This window comes from Bos mutus, chromosome 20 (genome assembly GCF_027580195.1).
Source record: "Bos mutus isolate GX-2022 chromosome 20, NWIPB_WYAK_1.1, whole genome shotgun sequence".
Lineage (NCBI taxonomy): Eukaryota > Metazoa > Chordata > Mammalia > Artiodactyla > Bovidae > Bos > Bos mutus.
This window is the reverse complement of record NC_091636.1, coordinates 66,624,224-66,642,970: the sequence shown is the minus strand read 5'-3', so window position 1 is coordinate 66,642,970 and position 18,747 is coordinate 66,624,224. Positions and strand designations below refer to the sequence as shown.

The 18,747-nt window shown below is 52.9% G+C and overlaps 1 protein-coding gene across 1 annotated transcript; it reads right to left on the bottom strand.

Moving 5' to 3' along the window:
- Positions 1 to 8,532: 8,532 nt before the first annotated feature.
- Positions 8,533 to 17,489, bottom strand: MED10 (mediator complex subunit 10). Its single transcript, XM_070357750.1, has 4 exons — positions 17,298 to 17,489; positions 16,203 to 16,286; positions 11,671 to 11,773; positions 8,533 to 9,152 (listed from the first exon to the last, which is right to left on the bottom strand). Exons 1-4 carry the CDS (start codon positions 17,417 to 17,419, stop codon positions 9,054 to 9,056), a joined length of 408 nt encoding a protein of 135 aa, XP_070213851.1. The 5' UTR covers positions 17,420 to 17,489; the 3' UTR covers positions 8,533 to 9,053.
- Between the last annotated feature and the right edge of the window lie 1,258 nt (positions 17,490 to 18,747).

The window sequence follows — 18,747 nt, the reverse complement described above, 5'->3', positions numbered from 1 at the left end:
CCATCCTGTGTGCTGCCTTCTGCCTCAGTTCCATAACTCATCCTCACCCTGGGTCCCGGATGCTCCTCTTGATTGAATCCGTGGGCAACTGTGTCAACGGCCCTTTGGGACACGGATGCTCTAGGCTGTGCCCGCTGGAGAAGGAATAAACGCCCCGCACAAACAGGCTGCTTAAATCTGTGTGTGGTGTCCCCTAACAGTGCCATGGACAGAGCCGGCGCCCCAAGGGGTGGGCAGGGCGGCACCGGGAGCGAGCGTGAAAGAGGCCAGGTAGGAGGAAGACCCCTTTCTCCTTCATCCTGAGCGCATCACCCACCTGGTTGCTCTGTGGGAGCGTAAGCAGGGGACACGGGGCAGAGCTCAGGGCGTTTTCAAGAGGAGGCGGGGGAGGAAGGTGGCGGAGGAGGAAGGTGGCGGGGTGGAGAAATAGGAAGAGGAGGCGGAGGGCTTCGAACTCTGGGAGTATCTGTGCATCCACCACCTCCCGAAGCTTCAAAGAAGGGATAAGACAGGAGGACTAGGAAGATTGGAAAAGACAGTCACAAGTGAAAAAAGGCAAAGAAGTTGAGAATAAACCGGGCGTGATGCTCTGAAGAGGCTGATGCTGGTATCAAGCCCGGGAAGACAGGACCAGTGTCCTCCTGGCTCCTCGGCCCTTGGTTGCCGCTCTTGCCACCCCCACGCTGCAGAAAGTATCGTAGAACCAGCGCTTGCCAGGTTCTTGCAGCTCCAGACCCAGGAATCTTCCCATCTCAGAGGACCAGGGCGGACACCCTTCCTGCCTTTCTTGCCCGTCTCGTGCATCTTGGCTGCAGCAGCATCCGGCCCTCTGACTTGGGACCACACAGGCAGGGCAGAGGTGAAACCAGCAGGGGCGGGTGGTGGCATGGGCCTGGGGCAAGGTGTGAACGAGCCATTCCCCTGCAGCTCTGGGACAAGAGGAGAAGCGGGCCACCGACGCACCTCTGCTCCTGAAACTTTATCGTCCATATTATCACCCAAATTCCCAGAGTGATCCCATGGAAGTTCCCGAGTCCTGGCCCTTCTCGTTTCAAGCTCTGTTTAGACAGCAGGGTGTAACACACCTTTGTAACTAGCACTTTCAGGCTCCTAATGTAAAAGACCCCACTGCTCGCCAGATGAACTAAACTTGAAAACCTCACAGAGCTGCATCTGAGATCCAAACTTGCTTACATGAAATTTAAGGTTTTAGCCTTAAGTTACCCCTGTGTGTTACTCATTGGTGACCAACTCTTTGCAAACCCACAGACTATAGCCCGCCAGGCTCCTGTCCATGGGATTTCCTAGGCAAGAATACTGGAGTGGGAAGCCATTTCCTCCTCCAGGAGATCTTCCCAACCCAGGGATCAAACTGGAGTCTCTTGCATCTTCTGCATTGGCAGGCGGGTTCTTCACCACTGAGCCACCAGGGAAGCCCCGGAGAAGGATAATCCCTTTAGTAACTAAAGGAGATAATATAAAAATCTGTTAAAGAACTATATTTGGTTCAGTTAATTTTTGCAGAATAACAAGTCAGTTTTCATGTATGTTCCTTTGCCTCATTGTTCAGACCTCAGCTCAGCAATGGAGGTTTATGAGTATCTCACATTCTGGGCTCTATCCTATCAGACAAGTCAATTTTCAAGCCATTTCACATCATAAATGTGACAGAAACACACACATCAAACTAATGAAGCAAAATAAAGAATAAAATTCAAACCCTACAGCAATAAGTTACCCCTACAGAGTAAGTTTCTGCCGGAAAGGATCAACGTTAGCACCCAGAATGTGAGGATCCAGGTCACCCTTTGTTCTGAAAGTGTCAGAGCAGGTCTGACCCCCATTTCCAGTTCCCGCCTTTCCTGCCTGCCTCTGCTCTAAAGGCTGTGTAAGCTAAGGTGTGAGATAACCTGCCACCTTTGCTCTTGCGGCAGCCACGAGACACCGTTCTGGCCAGTGAGGTGTGGGCAGAAGTCCCTGAGAGACAGAGCCCTTCTAGAATAAAATGGCAAAGCCTCCATAGGAGAAATCCTTTTGTCCATCAGCCTTTGTCTTTCCTCGTCTATGTTTACTCTTCCTGGAATGCAGGCATGATAGCTGGAGGTACAGCAGCCATCTTGTGATGTGAAGACAGAAAAGCTATGTGCTAAAAATGGCAAGGAGAGAAACAAATCAGTGTGGGTGGGTCCTGGTTAATGCTTGTGAGGAGCTTCAGTTGGCTGGGACAGACAACCTGGAATTGCTTGTCACAGGAGAAAAAATAACTATCTTTTTTACTCACTGCTTTTTGAAACTTCCCTAATTCGAAGCCAACCTACATGAAACAGTAAAAGTCAACAATCATTGTAATAAAATAAAATTGTAATAAAATGAATGCAATAAAATTACACACCTCCCCATATAGGGCTTCCCTGGTGGCTCAGTGGTAAAGAATCTGCCTGTCAACGCAGGAGACATAGGTTGGATCCCTAGATCAGAAAGATCCCTGGAGAAGTAAATGGCAACCCACTCCAGTATTCTTGCCTGGGAAATCCCAGGGACAGAGGTGCCTGGTGGGCTACAGTCCATAGGGTCACAAAAGAGTCGGACACAACTAGCAACTAAACACCACCACCATATACATATACATGATTAGTTTTGATGTATGTTTACATCATCAAGTGAGATAGGTATGTAAAATTGTTTTTTAAAGTATTGCTGATGTTATATAAGATTTAATCACCCCTAAAAGCCTTCGAAATGTCAAAGATCGTGGGAAAAAATAAATGCTTCTGAGTCATTGTGAAACATTCCATCCCAAGGGGAACTAACATTCCGCACAAATAAACAAATAAAAGTGGGAAAGCTCCCCCTGAAAGAGATTCTAACAGTCCTGCTTATCTCACACTTGAGCACCTTAATCGCTGGGCAACTAGGGAAGCCCAAGGAGCCAGTCCTCGGAGCAGAGGCAAACTGGTCTGTGGAACTGGGCAAACTGCGGAGGCAAACTGCGGAGCGGAACAGAGCCAGGACGAGAGAGAAAGCAAAGAGAAGCAAAGCCGCGCCTGCGAGGAGCTCGAGCGCCCGCGGAGCCCCAGCCGCCGCGGGAAGGGGGCGGGGCGGCCCCCGGATCTCTCCTTGTGAACCAGGCGCTGCTGTAAATACGGCCGGGGCTGTATATTCCACCAGCGCAGGCATTCTTTCTCGGTCTGCCTGCTCAGCTGCCGAGCAGCCCGCCCCACTTCTGTTATCCTGCTGTCTCCGCCACGGAAAGGGCCGGAAGACCGCTCTTGGGAGCCGCGCGGTCTGTACCCACTTCAGGGCCAGCCCAATCTGTCTGCCTCCCGCCTTGGACTTCCTGTCTTGGAAGGAGAAGTTTAAAAGAAAGGAAGTAGCAAACGGCTGGGCACGGGCACCTCCAAGCCTGTCTAAGCAGGGAGCTGTCTTCATATCACCAGCCTCCTCCTCATCACCTCTCCCCCACCCGACGCCCACTCCCCTAACCAGCGCTGAGCATCCTGGTGGGTGGACTGTTAGGAGGCAAAAAAAACTCAGACAGTCGCTCTGGGAGCCAAGACAGTCAGACTCAGCAAAATTCAGAGAGAAGTAATAGAAGCAAGCAACTCTTTATTGTCGGATCACAGTTGATTGAGCGCCTAAAATGCCTTGAGAACCGTGCAGAAGAACCACACGCCTTGGTCTGTTCCCAGCAGCCTTTACCGGGTACCGCAGACACATGGTCTTCACGGCCCTGGAGACTGGACAGCTGAGACCACGCGGCCGTCTGCGGTTGGTTCTGGGGGAAACCCTCCATCTCTCCTGACCTGAACAGCTCACACAGCCGAGGTCCCTCAGTCACCGTGGTGGAGGGCGCCACGTGGCTGGAGCGGACAGAGGGGTGAACCACGGGTCCGGGTGAGGCAGACGCTGCAGCTGAAGGCAACCCTTGAATCTAATCTAATCCCGCGTGGCCAGCTTGTTTTCAAATCTAGCAGGACGTGTGCGTGGTCGTTCCTGGTGTTCACAGCACTTTGCTGTTGCTGTCTAGTCGCTCAGTTGAGTCCAACTCTGACACCACGTGGACTGCAGCCCACCAGGCTCCTCTGTCCATGCGAATTCCCAGCAAGAAGACTGGAGTGGGCTGCCATTTCCTTCTCCAGGGGATCTTCCTGATCCAGGGATCAAACCTGCATCCCCTGCATGGCAGGCGGATTCTTTACCCTCTGAGCCACCAGGGAAGCCTATTCATAGCACACTTACCCACCCGTCCCCCCAAAAAAACCACAATTCCTTGTAAATGCTTGGTTTTTGAACCAGTGCTCCTACGGATGACTAGCAGAGCTTGTGTTTGACGAGCTCTGGGGAGAAGCCTCACCCACATGCTCAGAAGCCACAGGCAACCTGCACTCCCCTGGGCCAGGGCCCCGGCACACAAGGACGTGTGGAGCTGACCCATCACCTTTCCTCTCAGAGCCCAGTGGGAGCGTCTTCCAGCGCGGTTGCAGCCACGGAGACGTGGAGGCTCTTCAGGAACCTGACCTGCCCTCCCCTGACCACCCCCAGCAGCTCCTGCAGCCTGCTTGCCATGCACACAAGGCACTGCCAGCTGTGGGTGTGTCTGTGTGTCTGTGTGTCTATGTGTGTGTATGTGTATATGTTTGTGTATATGTGTGTCTGTGTATATGTGTATATATGTGTGTCTGTGTGTGTGCGTGTGTGTGTGTATGTGTGTCTGTGTATGTGTGTGTGCATGTTTGTGTGTATGCATTTGTGTATATGTGTGTATGTGTATGTTTGTGTATATGTGTGTGTCTGTGTATATGTGTGTGTGTGTATATGTGTGTGTGTGTCTGTGTATGTGTGTGTGTGTGTGTGTGTGTGTGTGTGTGTGAAGGCCATCTGCAGGGATGCTAGTCTCTTTGCTTTGTAACTTACACTGTCAGCCACAGTATTTCTTCCTTATCGCCAAGCCAGAAAGCCTGTGACTACTGAGAGCAGAAAAGGCTCTTACAGGACCAGGGAGAAGAGACATGCCGCTCCTGTCTCTCCATGGACACATCGTGTTTTAGCGGGCTTGCCAGCCCCAGATCTTAGACTGCGCTCCTGACCAGCCTCTGCTGGGAAGAGGGACGCGGACATTTTCTGGGGTGGGGGCGTTGGGAGGCAGGGGGCGTGCGGCGGGACTCTGGGCGGATCTGGGTGGGAGAAAGGACACGGCAGCTCCCAAGTCAGCATGGCCAGGGCCTTGAACACCAGATGTGGCTTATCTGGCGGAGTGGTGGGTGGAAAACGGCGGCCGGCCTGCACAGCTCTGTCTCTCAGACTCTGCAAACGCGATTTAGAAAGAGTCTTTGCCCATGTAGGTAAGAACCCTGAGATGAGACCATCCTGGATTTTCCAATGACAAACATCATTATAAGAGACACAGAGGGACTTCCCTGGTGATCCAGCGGTTAAGACTTCACCTTTTAATGCAGAAGGTACAGGTTTGATCCCTGGTTGGGGAACTAAGATCCCACATGCCTTGAAGCCAAAAAACCAAAACATAAAGCAGAAGCAATATTGTAACAAATTCAAAAGATTTTTTTTAAAAAGGAGAGAGAGACACAGAGAAGATGGTCAAGTGAAGACAGAGGCAGAGACTGCAGTGATGTGACCCGGAGCATCCAAAACCTGGAAGAGGCAGGAAGGACCCGCCCCTGGAGCCCCTGGAGACCGTGACCCTGCCCACCTCAATTTCCAGCTTCTGGAAATTAGGTGCAGGCCTTGTTCCCCTGCCCTGTTAGCTGGGTGACCTGAGCAGGGTGCCTACCTCTCTGTTCCTCAGCTTCCTTGTCTGTGAACTACCCCACAGGCTTCCTTGGGGACTTAAGTCAACAAAAGTAGTGTGCTTGACCCGGGCGTGGCGCACAAGTAACAACATGTCACGTTCACAGCACGCAGAAGCATTACGTCGGAGTTTACTGACTGCCCTAGATGCTCATGGTATGCTGTTTAAGAAAAACACACGTTACTAACCCACGGGTACAGGAGTAATTCCACATCTAGCTATTCATCTGTGCACGTGTTTGTAGGAAAAACATCCCGATGGATAAAAAGCACAGTATTAACAGTCAGGACAGCAAAACCGGGTGACTTTCTTAGCTGTATTTTCGGAACACAACTGATTATCTACCCAAACACAAGAAGGGCGTCCATCCTACTTCTGCATAAAGTCAGGGCTTCATGTCGGTTTCTTTCATTTTCTTAACTGCAGAGGTTGCTTAGGTGATCAATCGTTAAAATAATCTATGCAGGTCATTGATTTAAAGCTCAGGCCCCGGAATCCACATCTTGGTGCCATCACGGTTGAAAACCAGTGGGCTTTCAGGCTGGTTGGTTCGTTGATTAGTGTGTAGGGGAGGTGGGCAGAGGGGAGATTTAAAAATCAAAGGAGGAATTTGCAACTGACTAGGTGTCAAGGAAGAGTAAGGGTGACTGGAAGTGAGGCAGCCCATCAGGATGGTTGCCACCAGGATAATGAGTCATCAGTGTTCTAACTTTCTAACTGAAACAAGAGGAGGGGTCCTGGGACCCGGTGGGGAGGCGGGGGGAGGGGGCGGGGAGGGGCCCGAGGTAAGGGTGCAGGTCCTGAGTCTGGGATGTCGTCCTGGAGCTTCCAGGGAAATCTAAAGGCCGTGGACAGTTACACTCCACGCGCCACCTTCACACTGAGTTTGCAGGAAGGCTGCCTGCTGACCCTGGTATCCGTTCCGAGCCTGCACTGCTTGGTCATCCTGAACAGGACTTGACCTGGTGGGCACATGCAGAGAATGCCAATACCAGGCAGGCATGGTGCAAAATGGAGATAACCCGTGAAACATGCTAGCAAGTCCCAAGGCTGACTGTGCGCCAAACTTGTACTGAAAGGAGATGGGAGACCATTCCAGAGGGACGCCTGCTACGCGAGCCCTGCCCTGCTGGGCCGGGGTCAGCAGACCCCACCCTGGGGCTCTGCAGCGTCACAGATGGCTCAATGAGCATCTCCATTCATCCTCTCAAGGATCCCCAGTAAATGGCCGAAGGCTGCCTGATCCTTGGGCCCAGGGCGGGCAAAACAGCCCCCTTTGCCAGCTATGTCCTGCGAATTCCGGAACCCAAATGGGAATCGAGGATGCCTGTGGACCTGCCGGGCAGCCAAGCAGAGGGGTGCAAACACCCCTTCCAAGGCTGGGGGTTCAGGAAGCCCACATCCAGATCATGCGATGCTTCCAGAGGACGGGGAGGGTCTGCTGCGGTCAGGTCGCTGTGCGAAGTGCAGAAGAAAGCCATCTCCCGGCCAGTGGAACCGTGCGCACCAGAACCCACGCTGGACAGGCGGGCCGCATGCCACACGCGCTCTCTACACGCCTGCCACGAGCCTTGGCTGCGGGACTCAGGCCGCTCCGGGCCGTGATGGGGACCACCTCCTGCAGCTCGGGGACTGTGCTGGGGACCGAGTGGACTCGTGGGACCTGGGCCTCCCAATGCCCACAGGCGGTGACAGGGCAGCTGGAGGCGGCAGGGCCAGTGCAGGAGCACCCAGGGCCCAGGCCTACCAGACAGGCAGTCTTCATCCAGCAGAAACCGGGTCAGGAGGGGAGGCCTTTCCCGGTGACGTTCAGGAGAGGACGAACCACTGACGAGGAGGTAGCAATTTCCTTAGGGGCCTGGCCCCTGACTCCTTGCCAACACAAGACCCCTCGGGGAGCGAGGGCACACAGGAGCCCCCATGCCAGAGGAAGGGGCGGCTGAGAGCCAACAGCTGGACTCACCTGCCACTACAGCCCGCACTACGCCCAGACCCCGTGAGACTGAAGGGTCCCAATCCCGGGGGTGAGAAGTCACTGGGGCGGGTGCCCCTGTCCACACCCACACCCGCCGTGAGACTGAAGTCCCCAGTTGTGGGTCTCGATCCTAGCGGGTCTGGAGTCACTGGGGCAGGTGCCCCTGTCCACGCCCACCTCCCCGTGAGACTGAAGTCCCCAGCGTGGGTCTCAATCCTGGGGGGTCTGGAGTCTCTGGGGGCGGGAAACCAGCAAAGCAGTTCTGGGGGCCCAAGCCCAGAGCCCCTGACCCAATAGGTCCACATTCCCAATGAACGAGTCCAGGACATTCTGGGGCAGGTGGTCTGTGAGACCCTTGAGAACCACTGTCCTGGGCCGGCGGCTCTGAGTCAGCCCACGGATGCAGCAACAGCACTGCCAAGTTTAGCAGCCACACCGCCTCCCGCTGCCTGCCCGGCCCTGCAGGTCAGAGGGCACAGTAACCCCATGCAGCCCCCCAGGCTGACACACGGGACCCCGGGGCGGCGGGGGAGGAACGCTCCTGAACTGTGGTCACTACAGCCGCGAGGCCCCCTGTGAGACAGGCTTCGGGGCATCAAGTTCTGCCTTCTGCTTTTGCTTCTCCTGTTCCAATGCCCACAGGACACATTTTACCAATATTCCTCACACTTGAGCGAAGTGATCATGGTTTACAAGACACACAGTACTAAATTATAAAAATGTTATAGAAACAATTCCATGGAGCAAGTAAGTATTTAAAGACTTTATTACGTTAGACAAACTGAAGTCCTTGGAAACACAGTTCCAATGAACGCATTCTTTATGCACCACACTCAAAAATATACAATTTAAAGTACTTAAAACCAACTTAAAGTACTTCTCATATTAAACCAATTTTTCCCATTTTTTTTTTCAGTTTTGACATTAAAAAACAAAAAGGAACAGAAAGAGTACATTACAAGAAAACTGTCAGCGTGGGTTTTTAAAAACATTTGGTTTACCTGTCACATTATTTCCAAGGCTGCTTGGCCGTGGAGACGCAGATGCCTCGCGCTCAAAGCTGTGTGATCACCAGCCGTCTGAGGGGTGAGGACCACACGGAGCGCCGGGGAGGGCAGGCTGGGGGCACTGCCCACACGCCCGCAGGCCCCATCCCCAGAGGCCCGCAACGGGGACAAGGGGACGGACGATGCGCTCAGTCACAGCGGCCTAAGGGCCACGACCAACTCTGCAGGACGAGGAGGGTCTTCAGACAGAGGGCGGGTGTGGTTAGGAGGGAGGGTGGTCCTCCCCTCGGATGCTTCGGTACTTAGCCATGTCTTCTGGAAATACTTTAGAAAGTTCTTGAATCAACAGGCTTTTAAATTTCTAAGGAGGAAAAACATACACGGTCAGCATGCTTTTGCTGGGGACCCGCCACCCGAGTTAAAGCAGAAGCCCACCGAGCCCCGAGCTCAGGAGACACCGTGCCCTCATGGTGCTGTGTGCTCAGCCCCGGAGGCGACCCTGGGCCCACGGCAGCGGGTGACTGCCCGAGACCGCGGCGGGTCCGGCAGCCTGGGCACAGCAGAGCTGCCTGGGAGATAAGCCTCACTCAAACGCCACTGCCTTGCTCCTGCCTCTGCCGACAAAGAGCCAGCCGCACGGGCAGAGAGGGTTTCTGCACGTGACACACAGCACAGGAATCATCGTGGAATATGTAACTGAGCACTTATTAACTCAAACCACATCCAGGCCACTGTGTGCGCACAGCCTGAGCGAGGCTTTCGGAGAACCCGGAAACCGGTCTTCCCCAAATGCTGGGGCTCCTTGAGCCTTGCTATCAGCGTATTTGTCTTAATCCGACCTCAGATGCAGCTAGTACCGGCCAGCATCTCAAAGCCTTTTCTAACGAGTTGTACAGTAAAGCCGTACCGCAGGGATAAACAAGAGACCGCCCTTAGGTGAAAACAGGAAGACATCCTCAAAGGAGGCTGCACACCAACACTCCAGGAAGACAGAGCTCGAGCAGGCTTCAGCACACGGCCCACGGGCACACGAGCTGTCCCGTGAGGTGTTCACGGTGACAGGAAATGACACCAAGAGGCAGAGAAAGGAATGCAAACTGCACGGACAGCCACTAGCGTCACTGCCGGCGGGCGGGTGGGCAACCTTCCCAACGGCGGGGAGGACGGGAGTGCAGGGACCCGGGAGCGCACCCCCCAGGGGCCGCGACCCTGCTCCTGAGTGGCGGCCCCTGCTGGACGACACAGCTCAGCCACACAGCGGTCAAAACCACCCCAGCTCACGGGGATGACGCCCAGTTCAAGAGCAGCTGGGGCTCCGGCTGACAAAGCAGAAGGGAGGCTGTGGGCGCCACACGAGCCAACACGTCACAAGCATGCCTGGGGCAGGGCCCCTTCCCTGAGCACAGGACGGCCGTCACTGCGGTCCCCAGGCAGCCATCCCGCAGCACGCCAGACACCATGCGGCACGCTGCACCCGGGGGGCAGCGGCAACACACGCCTCGTGCTCCTGGTCTCCTGGGGCTCGGGCCGCGGGGGACACGGGGCAGGGATGGAGAGAAGGCTGGCCCGCAAGGCCTCTCAAAGGGGCAGAGATGCTGACCCTGGAGAGTGGGCAGGGCACAGAGGACGTGCGGGGGTCCCAGCAGAGATGGCAGGGGAGTGGCCAGGGATGAGGGGCTCAAGGTCTGCCAGGCCGGCCATAAGGAAGACCAGGGTGGAGGCAGGGGGGTTCCCCGTCGGAGGCCAACGGGAAGGGGTGGCAACACCCGCCCCACAATCTGAATCATGGGCAACTCAGTGTAAGGAAACAATTCCAGGCATCATGCTCAAGATGCCAAGCTTTCTGGACTTCATCAACACCAAGAGTCGTGGAAAGAGCAGGGCCTCCGTGGAGAACAGGGAATCGGGTACAGGGGGCGTGAGCTGGCCGCTGGCGAGGATCCCCGAGGAAGAGAGGAGGAAGGTACAGAAGCCTCCAGGCCCACGACCTGCAGTGGCAGGGACGGGCCTGACCGAGGGATGCAGAGAGCATCCCGTGCATGCTGCAGACACTAAAACCTTACAAATGAAAACAGCACAGTGAAGTCAGCGCCAGCTAACACTACAAAAATTACCTGGGACTTTCCTGAAAGACTGCCACACAGTTTCATTTTTTTATGCTATGACACGTCTCCAAGGTATTTAATTTTATTACCTATTTCCTTGGAAGGAAGGCTCTGACAAACCTAGACGGCAAATCAAAAGGCAGAGACATCACTTTGCCTACAAAGGTCCATATATAGTCAAAGCTATGGTTTTTCCAGTTAGTCATGTACAGATGTGAAAGTTGGACCATAAAGAAAGCTGAGCGCTGGAGAACTGATGCTTTTAAACTGTGGTTGTTGGAGAAGACTCTCGAGAGTCCCTTGGACTGCAAAGAGATCCAACCAGTCAGTCCTAAAGGAAATCAGCCCTGGATATCCATTGGAAGGACTGATGCTGAAGCTGAAACTCCAATCCTTTGGCCACCTGAGGTGAAGAGCCAACTCATTGGAAAAGACCCTGATGCTGGGAAAGATGAAGGGCAAAAGGAGAAGAAAGCAGCAGAGGATGAGATGGTTGGATGGCATCACCAACTCAATGGACAAGGAGTCTGAGCAAACTCAGGGAGAGAGCGGAGGACAGGGAAGCCCGGCATGCTGCGGTCCACAGGGTCGCAAAGAGTCAGACTTGACTTAGTGACTAAACAACGACTGAGCAACAACCTGCTACACAATTCAGAAGTCGCCAACTGTGTAAGGCGGTCAAACAGCGGATGCCTCACAGAGTCCATCAGCCTAACTGGCTTTGTGAGCACTGCTTGCTGCTCTGACATCCCTTTCCATTTATAAGAACCTTACCTTCATTGTGTCAATCTTGCCTTTAACTTGCTCATTCTTCGCCAAAGCCCTCTCCAGGCACTCTTTGGTGTAGAGCTGGGGGTTTCGCCCTTGATCTATGTACCTGTAAACAGGAAACATCGCCGTTAGCATCCTCACGGCTGACACCTCCTCTCACAGTTTCCTTAAGGGGGAAAAGACAACGGCAGAGCTTGTAAGCTCACACGGCCCTGTTTAGAGGGAACTGCGTCCAGGAACCGGCTGAGTGAGGGTTCCTTCGCTACACACGTAGGGGTCACTCGCACTCACGTTACTTCTAATTGTATGAATAACTCATGAAGTCAAGTGATGATCACTTAGAACCCAAGCAAGCTCCACGGCCACGCCAGTTCACACATGTCTCAGCATTTGTGTTTTTCAAAAGGTTTCACCACCTTTCCATCCTCACAACAGCCTGTAAGGTCAGGCAGCTCTTCACAAGAGAGAACCAAGTGTGAGCCGGAGCCTCGGGCCTGGGCAACACAGGGAGCCTGCCGAGAAGCAGCCACACTCCGGGTGCACCCAGTCCTGGAGGGGACGCGAGAGGGGAGAGCCCCGAGCAGGAGAGCAGGCCCTGCCCGTCCTGAGATCAGGTCACAGACTAGGGAGAGACGGGGCTGATGTACTACTTTCTTTTTTAACCTTTTATTTTGTACTGGGGTATAGCCAGTGGGGTATGAGCAGTATGGGGTATGAGCCTCCCTGGTGGCTCAGATGGTAAAGAATTTGCCTGCAATGCAGGAGACCTGGGTTCGATCCCTGGGATGGGAAGATCCCCTGGAGAAGGGAATGCCAACCCACGCCAGTATTCTTGCCTGGAGAATCCCCAGGCACAGAGGAGCCTGGCGGGCTACAGTCTACAGGGCCGCAAGAGTTGGACCCGACTTAGTGAATAAACCACCACCACGTAGCCAATTAACAACATTGGTAGTTTCCAGACAGAGAGCAAAGGGACTCAGCCGTACAGATACGTGTATCCATTCTCCGCAAATTCCCCTCCCAGACAGGCTGCCACATAACACTGTCAGAGTTCCTGTGCTGTACAGTAGATCCTTGCTGGTTTTCCATTTTAAATATAGCAGTGTATACACGTCTACTGATCCTTTCCTAACCAACTGGATTTGGACTAAGACAGATTCTCTCCAATTATTTCTTAACAACATAAAATGATTTCTTGAAATTTCAACTTGTCCCCAATCACCCAGACTTCACTGAGCACACGCCTAGATGAACATCCACATTTTACCCGGGTCAGGCCACACGTCTGCCTGAAGACCTGCACGTCACTCAGCTAAATAGAATTATTAACAAAGAAACAAAACCACGACAACCAAGTCCCATTTTTATGCTTCAGTTAAAAAAAAAATTATCATTTCAGATTAAAGACATTAAGTTACTATTGATGGCATAAAAACTGACCTTTAATTACGACATAGCAAAATATTAATAAATCAAAAGTTCTAGAAATCCCATGTTACTGGAATGTATTTGAAATGATGGAATGAAAAAAGCCAAAATTATGATTGCTGCTACTGCTAAGTCACTTCAGTCGTGTCTGACTCTGTGAGACCCCATAGACGGCAGCCCACCAGGCTCCCCCATCCCTGGGATTCTCCAGGCAAGAACACTGGAGTGGGTTGCCATTTCCTTCTCCAATGCATGAAACCGAAAATTATGATTAATTCTAAGCAAAATCCATCCATTTCTGAGGGGAGAAACCTGACTGGCCCAAGTGTCCAAAATAAACCACCCTTTCGACAGTGACATCACCTAGATTAGACGCTTCTTTGGAGACCAAGGGTTGTATCCCACGTCTGCCATCTCCCAGACCCCGAGTTCCCCCAGGAGGGCCGAGCTCCACACTGTCAGCTCTGCCACAGGCACAGTCCCTGCGGACACCCTCCTCCACCGGCACAGAGCGACCGAAAGTGCACACTGCTGCCCGCTGGGCGTCCGGAGACCACCTCATCTCAGCCCACGGGGGTCTCAGCCGGCCCTGCGGCCAGCTGCGGCTGCAGCTGCAATGGCAGAGCCTCGCCATCGCCACCCTTTCAGGGGTCTCGCTCTCCTTTGCTCCACTTTGGAAGCTGGGAGTGGTCCTCGGCATCTGTCAATCTATTCATCCCACACACTGAGGGCCAGGACAGCTCTGATGAGGACTCTTCCGGAAAGGGGAATCGGGCTCCACCTTCCCGCGCCTCACCCACAGGAGTCTGGAGCTGTAACTCGCGCCCCTGGGCTCCGCGCCCCTCGGCCCGCAGGACAGGACGGAGCTGAGACCCTGAGAAGCGCAGCCTGTGCGCCCTCACTGGCGCACCGCTGCTGAGCTGCGCTGTGACTAGGACGTCCATCTCTGACACTTGGGGACGTACAATGAGAACTCTTCCCTCTACTGTGCACGGAGCTCCAGTGATTCACATCTGCAGTTTTACTGGAGAAAGCCCCAGAATTCTCTTGCTGTTCCAAGCCAGCTCTGGGAGTAAGGCTGCTTAGCCCAGAGAACTGGCCCTGGTCAAAGACAACACAAGTCCAGGATTTTTAAACTAAAAACAGAGTTGCCACATAATCCAGGAATCCCACTCCTGGGCATATATCCAGACAAAACTAAAATTCACAAAGACACATGCGGCCACGTATCACAGTTCACAGCAGCACTGTCTACAGCAGCCCAGACGCGGAGACAACACAAGCGCCACCACAGATCAGCGGGCGAAGAAGACGTGGTGCACACGCGCAGTCAGACACTCCTCCGCCTTTAAAAGGAAGGAACAACGCCACTTGCAGCAACACGGAGGGACCCAGAGAGCGTCACAGCAAGTGACGTCACACAGGCAGAGGCAGACGGACGTGCTGTCACCTACACCAAGTGACGTCAGAAAGGCAGAGGCAGACGCGACATGCTGTCACCTAACACCAAGTGACGTCACACAGGCAGAGGCAGACGCGACATGCTGTCACCTGACACCAAGTGACGTCACACAGGCAGAGGCAGACGCGACATGCTGTCACCTACACGTGGGATCCAAGACCCGGCACAAACGAACATGTCTCCGAATCAGAGACAGACTCACGATGTAGAAACAGCCTTGTGGCTGCCAAGGGGGAAGAGGGTGGGCAAGGGAGGGACGGGAGCTTGGCATTAGCAGAGGCGCACCAGTCTGTACAGGATCCTACCCACACAGCAAGATCCTACTGTACAGCACAGGGAAGCACATGCAGCACCCATGAGAAATCATAATGGAAAAGAACACGAGAAAAATACATATGTAACTAAACCACTTTGCTACAGAGCAGAAATTAAAACACTGTAAATCAACTATACTTCAATATTCAATAGAGTAAAATTTTAACAAGCCTAGAATTTTAGCCCCAGCTCCGACACTGACTAGCTAGCAAGACAGTGCAGTTACCTATCAGTTCTTTACCTGTGAAATCAGGGCGCTAAAACCTGGATTAATAAAACCTAAAGGAGTTCATTTCCCAGAGGCGCTCTCCAGGCCATGACTATACCCGGGTGCAGCTGACTCTCTCGCAGGAAACAGTAAACATCCTTCCCAAACATTCCTCTCGGAAGAACTTTTTTTTTCCCCCCCTAATGAAGCACATATTATCATCTCCTAGAACTATTACTGCCAGGGCAGTCTGGGAGACACCAAATTCGTACTTCTTGGGTTGTTTCTACCTTTAAGTTTTTGTTTTTTTTTTTTTAATTTATAATATAGCCACATAAGACTTTCTCCTTCTCAAGAAAAAAAAAAAAAAGTCAGGAAGTCATGGGGCTGACCTTTCAGCTAAGTAGGATCTTGAGAGCCTATGATGTCTTTCAAATATGTCAAGAGCCATTATTCACCTGTAACTCTTTTTCAACAATACTATACTGAGATCTTTTTTTTTTTAATTGTTTAGTTCCATTAGAACATAAGCTCCATGAAAGTGAAAGTGAAGTCACTCAGTCGTGTCCGACTCTTTGAGACCCATGGACTGTAGTTGGCCAGGCTCCTCCGTCCATGGGATTTTCCAGGCAAGAATACTGGACTGGGCTGCCATTTCCTTCTCCAAGGGATCTTCCTGACTCAGGGATCAAACCCAGGTCTCCTGCATTACAGGCAGACTCTTTACCATCTGAGCCACCAGGGACTCCCTGAAGCTCCATGAAGGCAGGTATTTTTATCTGCTTTTTTCCCTCGCATATGCCCAGCACCCAGACCGTCCGTGCCACACAGCAGACACTTAAACACTGGTGGTCAAGGAAAAGTGTTAGTTGTTGTGTCTGACTCTTTGTGACCACATGGACTATAGCCCACCAGGCTCCTCTGTCTGTGGAATTCTCCAGGCAAGAATACTGGAATGGGTTGCCATTCCCTTCTTCAGGGGATGTTCCCGACTCAAGAACTGAATCCAGGTCTCCATCACAGGCAAATTCCTTACCATCTGAGCGACCAGAAAAGCCCTATGATAAGGAAATCATTACAGGAAAACCAAACAAGAATCAGAATATCAAGTACGGTACTTACTCAAATACTTCTAAAGGGACCGTGATATCATGAAGCTGCTGTCTGCATTTATCAATATCCTGTAAGCCAGTAACAATAAAATTCCTGGGGGAGAAGCAATAAGAGAACATTAGGTTAGTTTTGGAGAAGGCAATGGCACCCCACTCCAGTACTCTTGCCTGGAGAATCCCAGGGAAGGGGGAGCCTGGTGGGCTGCCATCTATGGGGTCGCACAGAGTCGGACACGACTGAAGCGACTTAGCAGCAGCAGCAGCAGGTTAGTTTAGATGAGCACACTGGGCAGCACCCACACCGAGCCGAGGAGGGCTCTAGAGGCCTGTTCCTTACCCAGGAACAGGTGACACGCAGCTCTCAGCTCTTCGGTTAGCTCAGGATTCCCCGGAAAGCTCTGGAGTTACACAATATGCTCACATATCCCTTGGTTTTCTTTTTGAACAAGGAATTACCAATACTGAGGGGTCACAAACCAACAGGAATAAGGGCGGGAGCCTCTGAGATTTTGTGTACCCTTTGAGACAACAAGGGAGGTGGGGGGGGGCGCGCAGTGGACTGGCCTTCAGGAGTCCAGCCTCAGAGTCTGGGGAAGAAAGCCACCAGGCCTAGTTTAATTTCAGTTCGGCTTGGGAGTCCTCATAGAACACCGGGCTGGTCCCACAGCACTGCGTACGAAGGTGGGGTTGCAAACACGGCTGTTATGTTTGAACCTCCGTAAAGCTGCGAGCCCTTATCCACAGCATTTGACTCCGCCTTTGGTCCATCCCAGGGGCCTAGCACCAGGGCCTGCACAAGGCTGTTGCCAGAAAAACTATTTCATAAGCGTTCCGTGGCCCCTCTCAGCCCCCCAGCACCCACCGTCATGCGATTCCTCCAGAAACGGTAAACTGCTATCTGGCCCTAATGACTTCTCCAAATGGGGCCTGAAGGGAAGGTCCCAGTCAGGGCAAAACGGGAAGGAGGCAGCGGCGAGCACCCCTGCGCACAGCCTGGACCAGGAGGGACTGGCCCCCGAGCAAGAGTAGGGGCCAGGCAGAGGCTCGCGGCCGGACCCGGCTTCCCACCCCGGCCCAGGCAGACACCGCCCCATGTGCCACTCACAGCTTCTGGTTGAGCCCGGCCTGGCTGCTGGGCTGGAAGTCGCTGACGATAATGCCGAGCTGCCGGATGTTCTCCACGAACTTCTCCAGGTGCTCCTCCAGGTGGTCGAACTTCTCCGCCATCGCCCCGCAGCCCGCACACCACCGCGGCCCTGGTCCTGCCCCACCGCTTCCTGCTTCCGTCCGGGCCCGCCACCACTTCCGCTTCCTCTGGGGGCCGGATGGGGCGGGGCCGCCGGGGTGGGGAGGGGCCGCCGGTGTGGGGTATGGGGCGTGGTTAGGTCGCGGGGCGGGGCGTTAGGCGGGGCCACCGGGGCGGGGCGGAGTCAGCTCGGTCCCGCCCCGGCATCCCTAAGCCCGCCAGGTGAGCGGCGCGCTGCACGTGTTGGTCCTCAGGACCTGCAGGCGTAGCTGAGGGACACACAGAGCCAGCGGTGGAGACCTCTGGGTTCCCGCTCTGTCTCCCCTGGCCCTGAGCAAGTTCGCTAGCCTCTGAGCCTCTTGTTCTCATCCGTAAAATCGGGATAAACGAAACCTGACCGTTACCTGAAGTTTGTTAGAAGAGAAAATGCCAAGAAAGCTGAAGCCCAGCGGGCCGTACTTGGAAAGAGTAGCTTTACTCCGCAATGAAAAGACTTTTTTTTTTTTTTTTTTTTTGAGTATGCGAATTACAGGTGGTGGTGGTTTAGTCGCTAAGTCATGTCCGACTCTTGTGACCCCTGGGACTGTAGCCCACCAGGCTCCTCTGTCCATGGGATTTTCCAGGCAAGAATACTAGAGGGGGTTGCCATGTCCTTCTCCAGGGGATCTTTCCAACCCAGAGATGGAACCCAGGCCTCCTGCATTGCAGACATATTCTTTACCGACTATAATACAAATTAAAGGTACTGTTTGTAAATAATTGAAAACTTTCATTAGTTTTCTCTCTGCTTTCATGAGAAGCTAGAAGATGAACAGTAAAGAAAAGCTGATTGTTAAAAAGATGAGTCAAATAGACATACTTCAGCAAGTCCATCAGGAAAATAGAGAGAGAGAAAATAAACAATATTATAGATGAATGAGGGAACATAAATCAGTAACATTGAAACCTGTATTCATATTTTGAAAACTTGAAGAATGTGGACAATTTTCTAGGAAACTCGCAAAAGTTAACCTAAAAATAAAAACCCCAAATCAGAATAGATTCTAACCTTCCAAAAACTGGCCCAGGAGACAAAAATCTCAAAGAAACCAAAGACATCAAGCCCTGACTGTTTTTAACACTAGTTTGTTCTTTTTTTTTTTTTTTTTTTCATGTATAGTGTTCCTATTCAGCCAGGTCAGACTCTTTGCAACCCCCTGGACTGTAGCCCACCAGGCTCCTCTGTCCATGAGACTCTCCAGGCAAGAATAATGGATTGGGTTGCCATTTCCTCCTCTGGGGGATCTTCCTGACCCCAGGATTGAATCTA

Coding starts and splice junctions, on each gene's coding strand:
- MED10 (XM_070357750.1), bottom strand. CDS start 17,419: ATGGCGGAGAAGTTCGACCACCTGGAGGAGCACCTGGAGAAGTTCGTG. Junction 11,774..16,202: donor GTCCCTTTAGAAGTATTTGA/GTAAGTACCGTA, acceptor TCCTGTTTACAG/GTACATAGATCAAGGGCGAA. Junction 9,153..11,670: donor GCAAGATTGACACAATGAAG/GTAAGGTTCTTA, acceptor TTTCCTCCTTAG/AAATTTAAAAGCCTGTTGAT.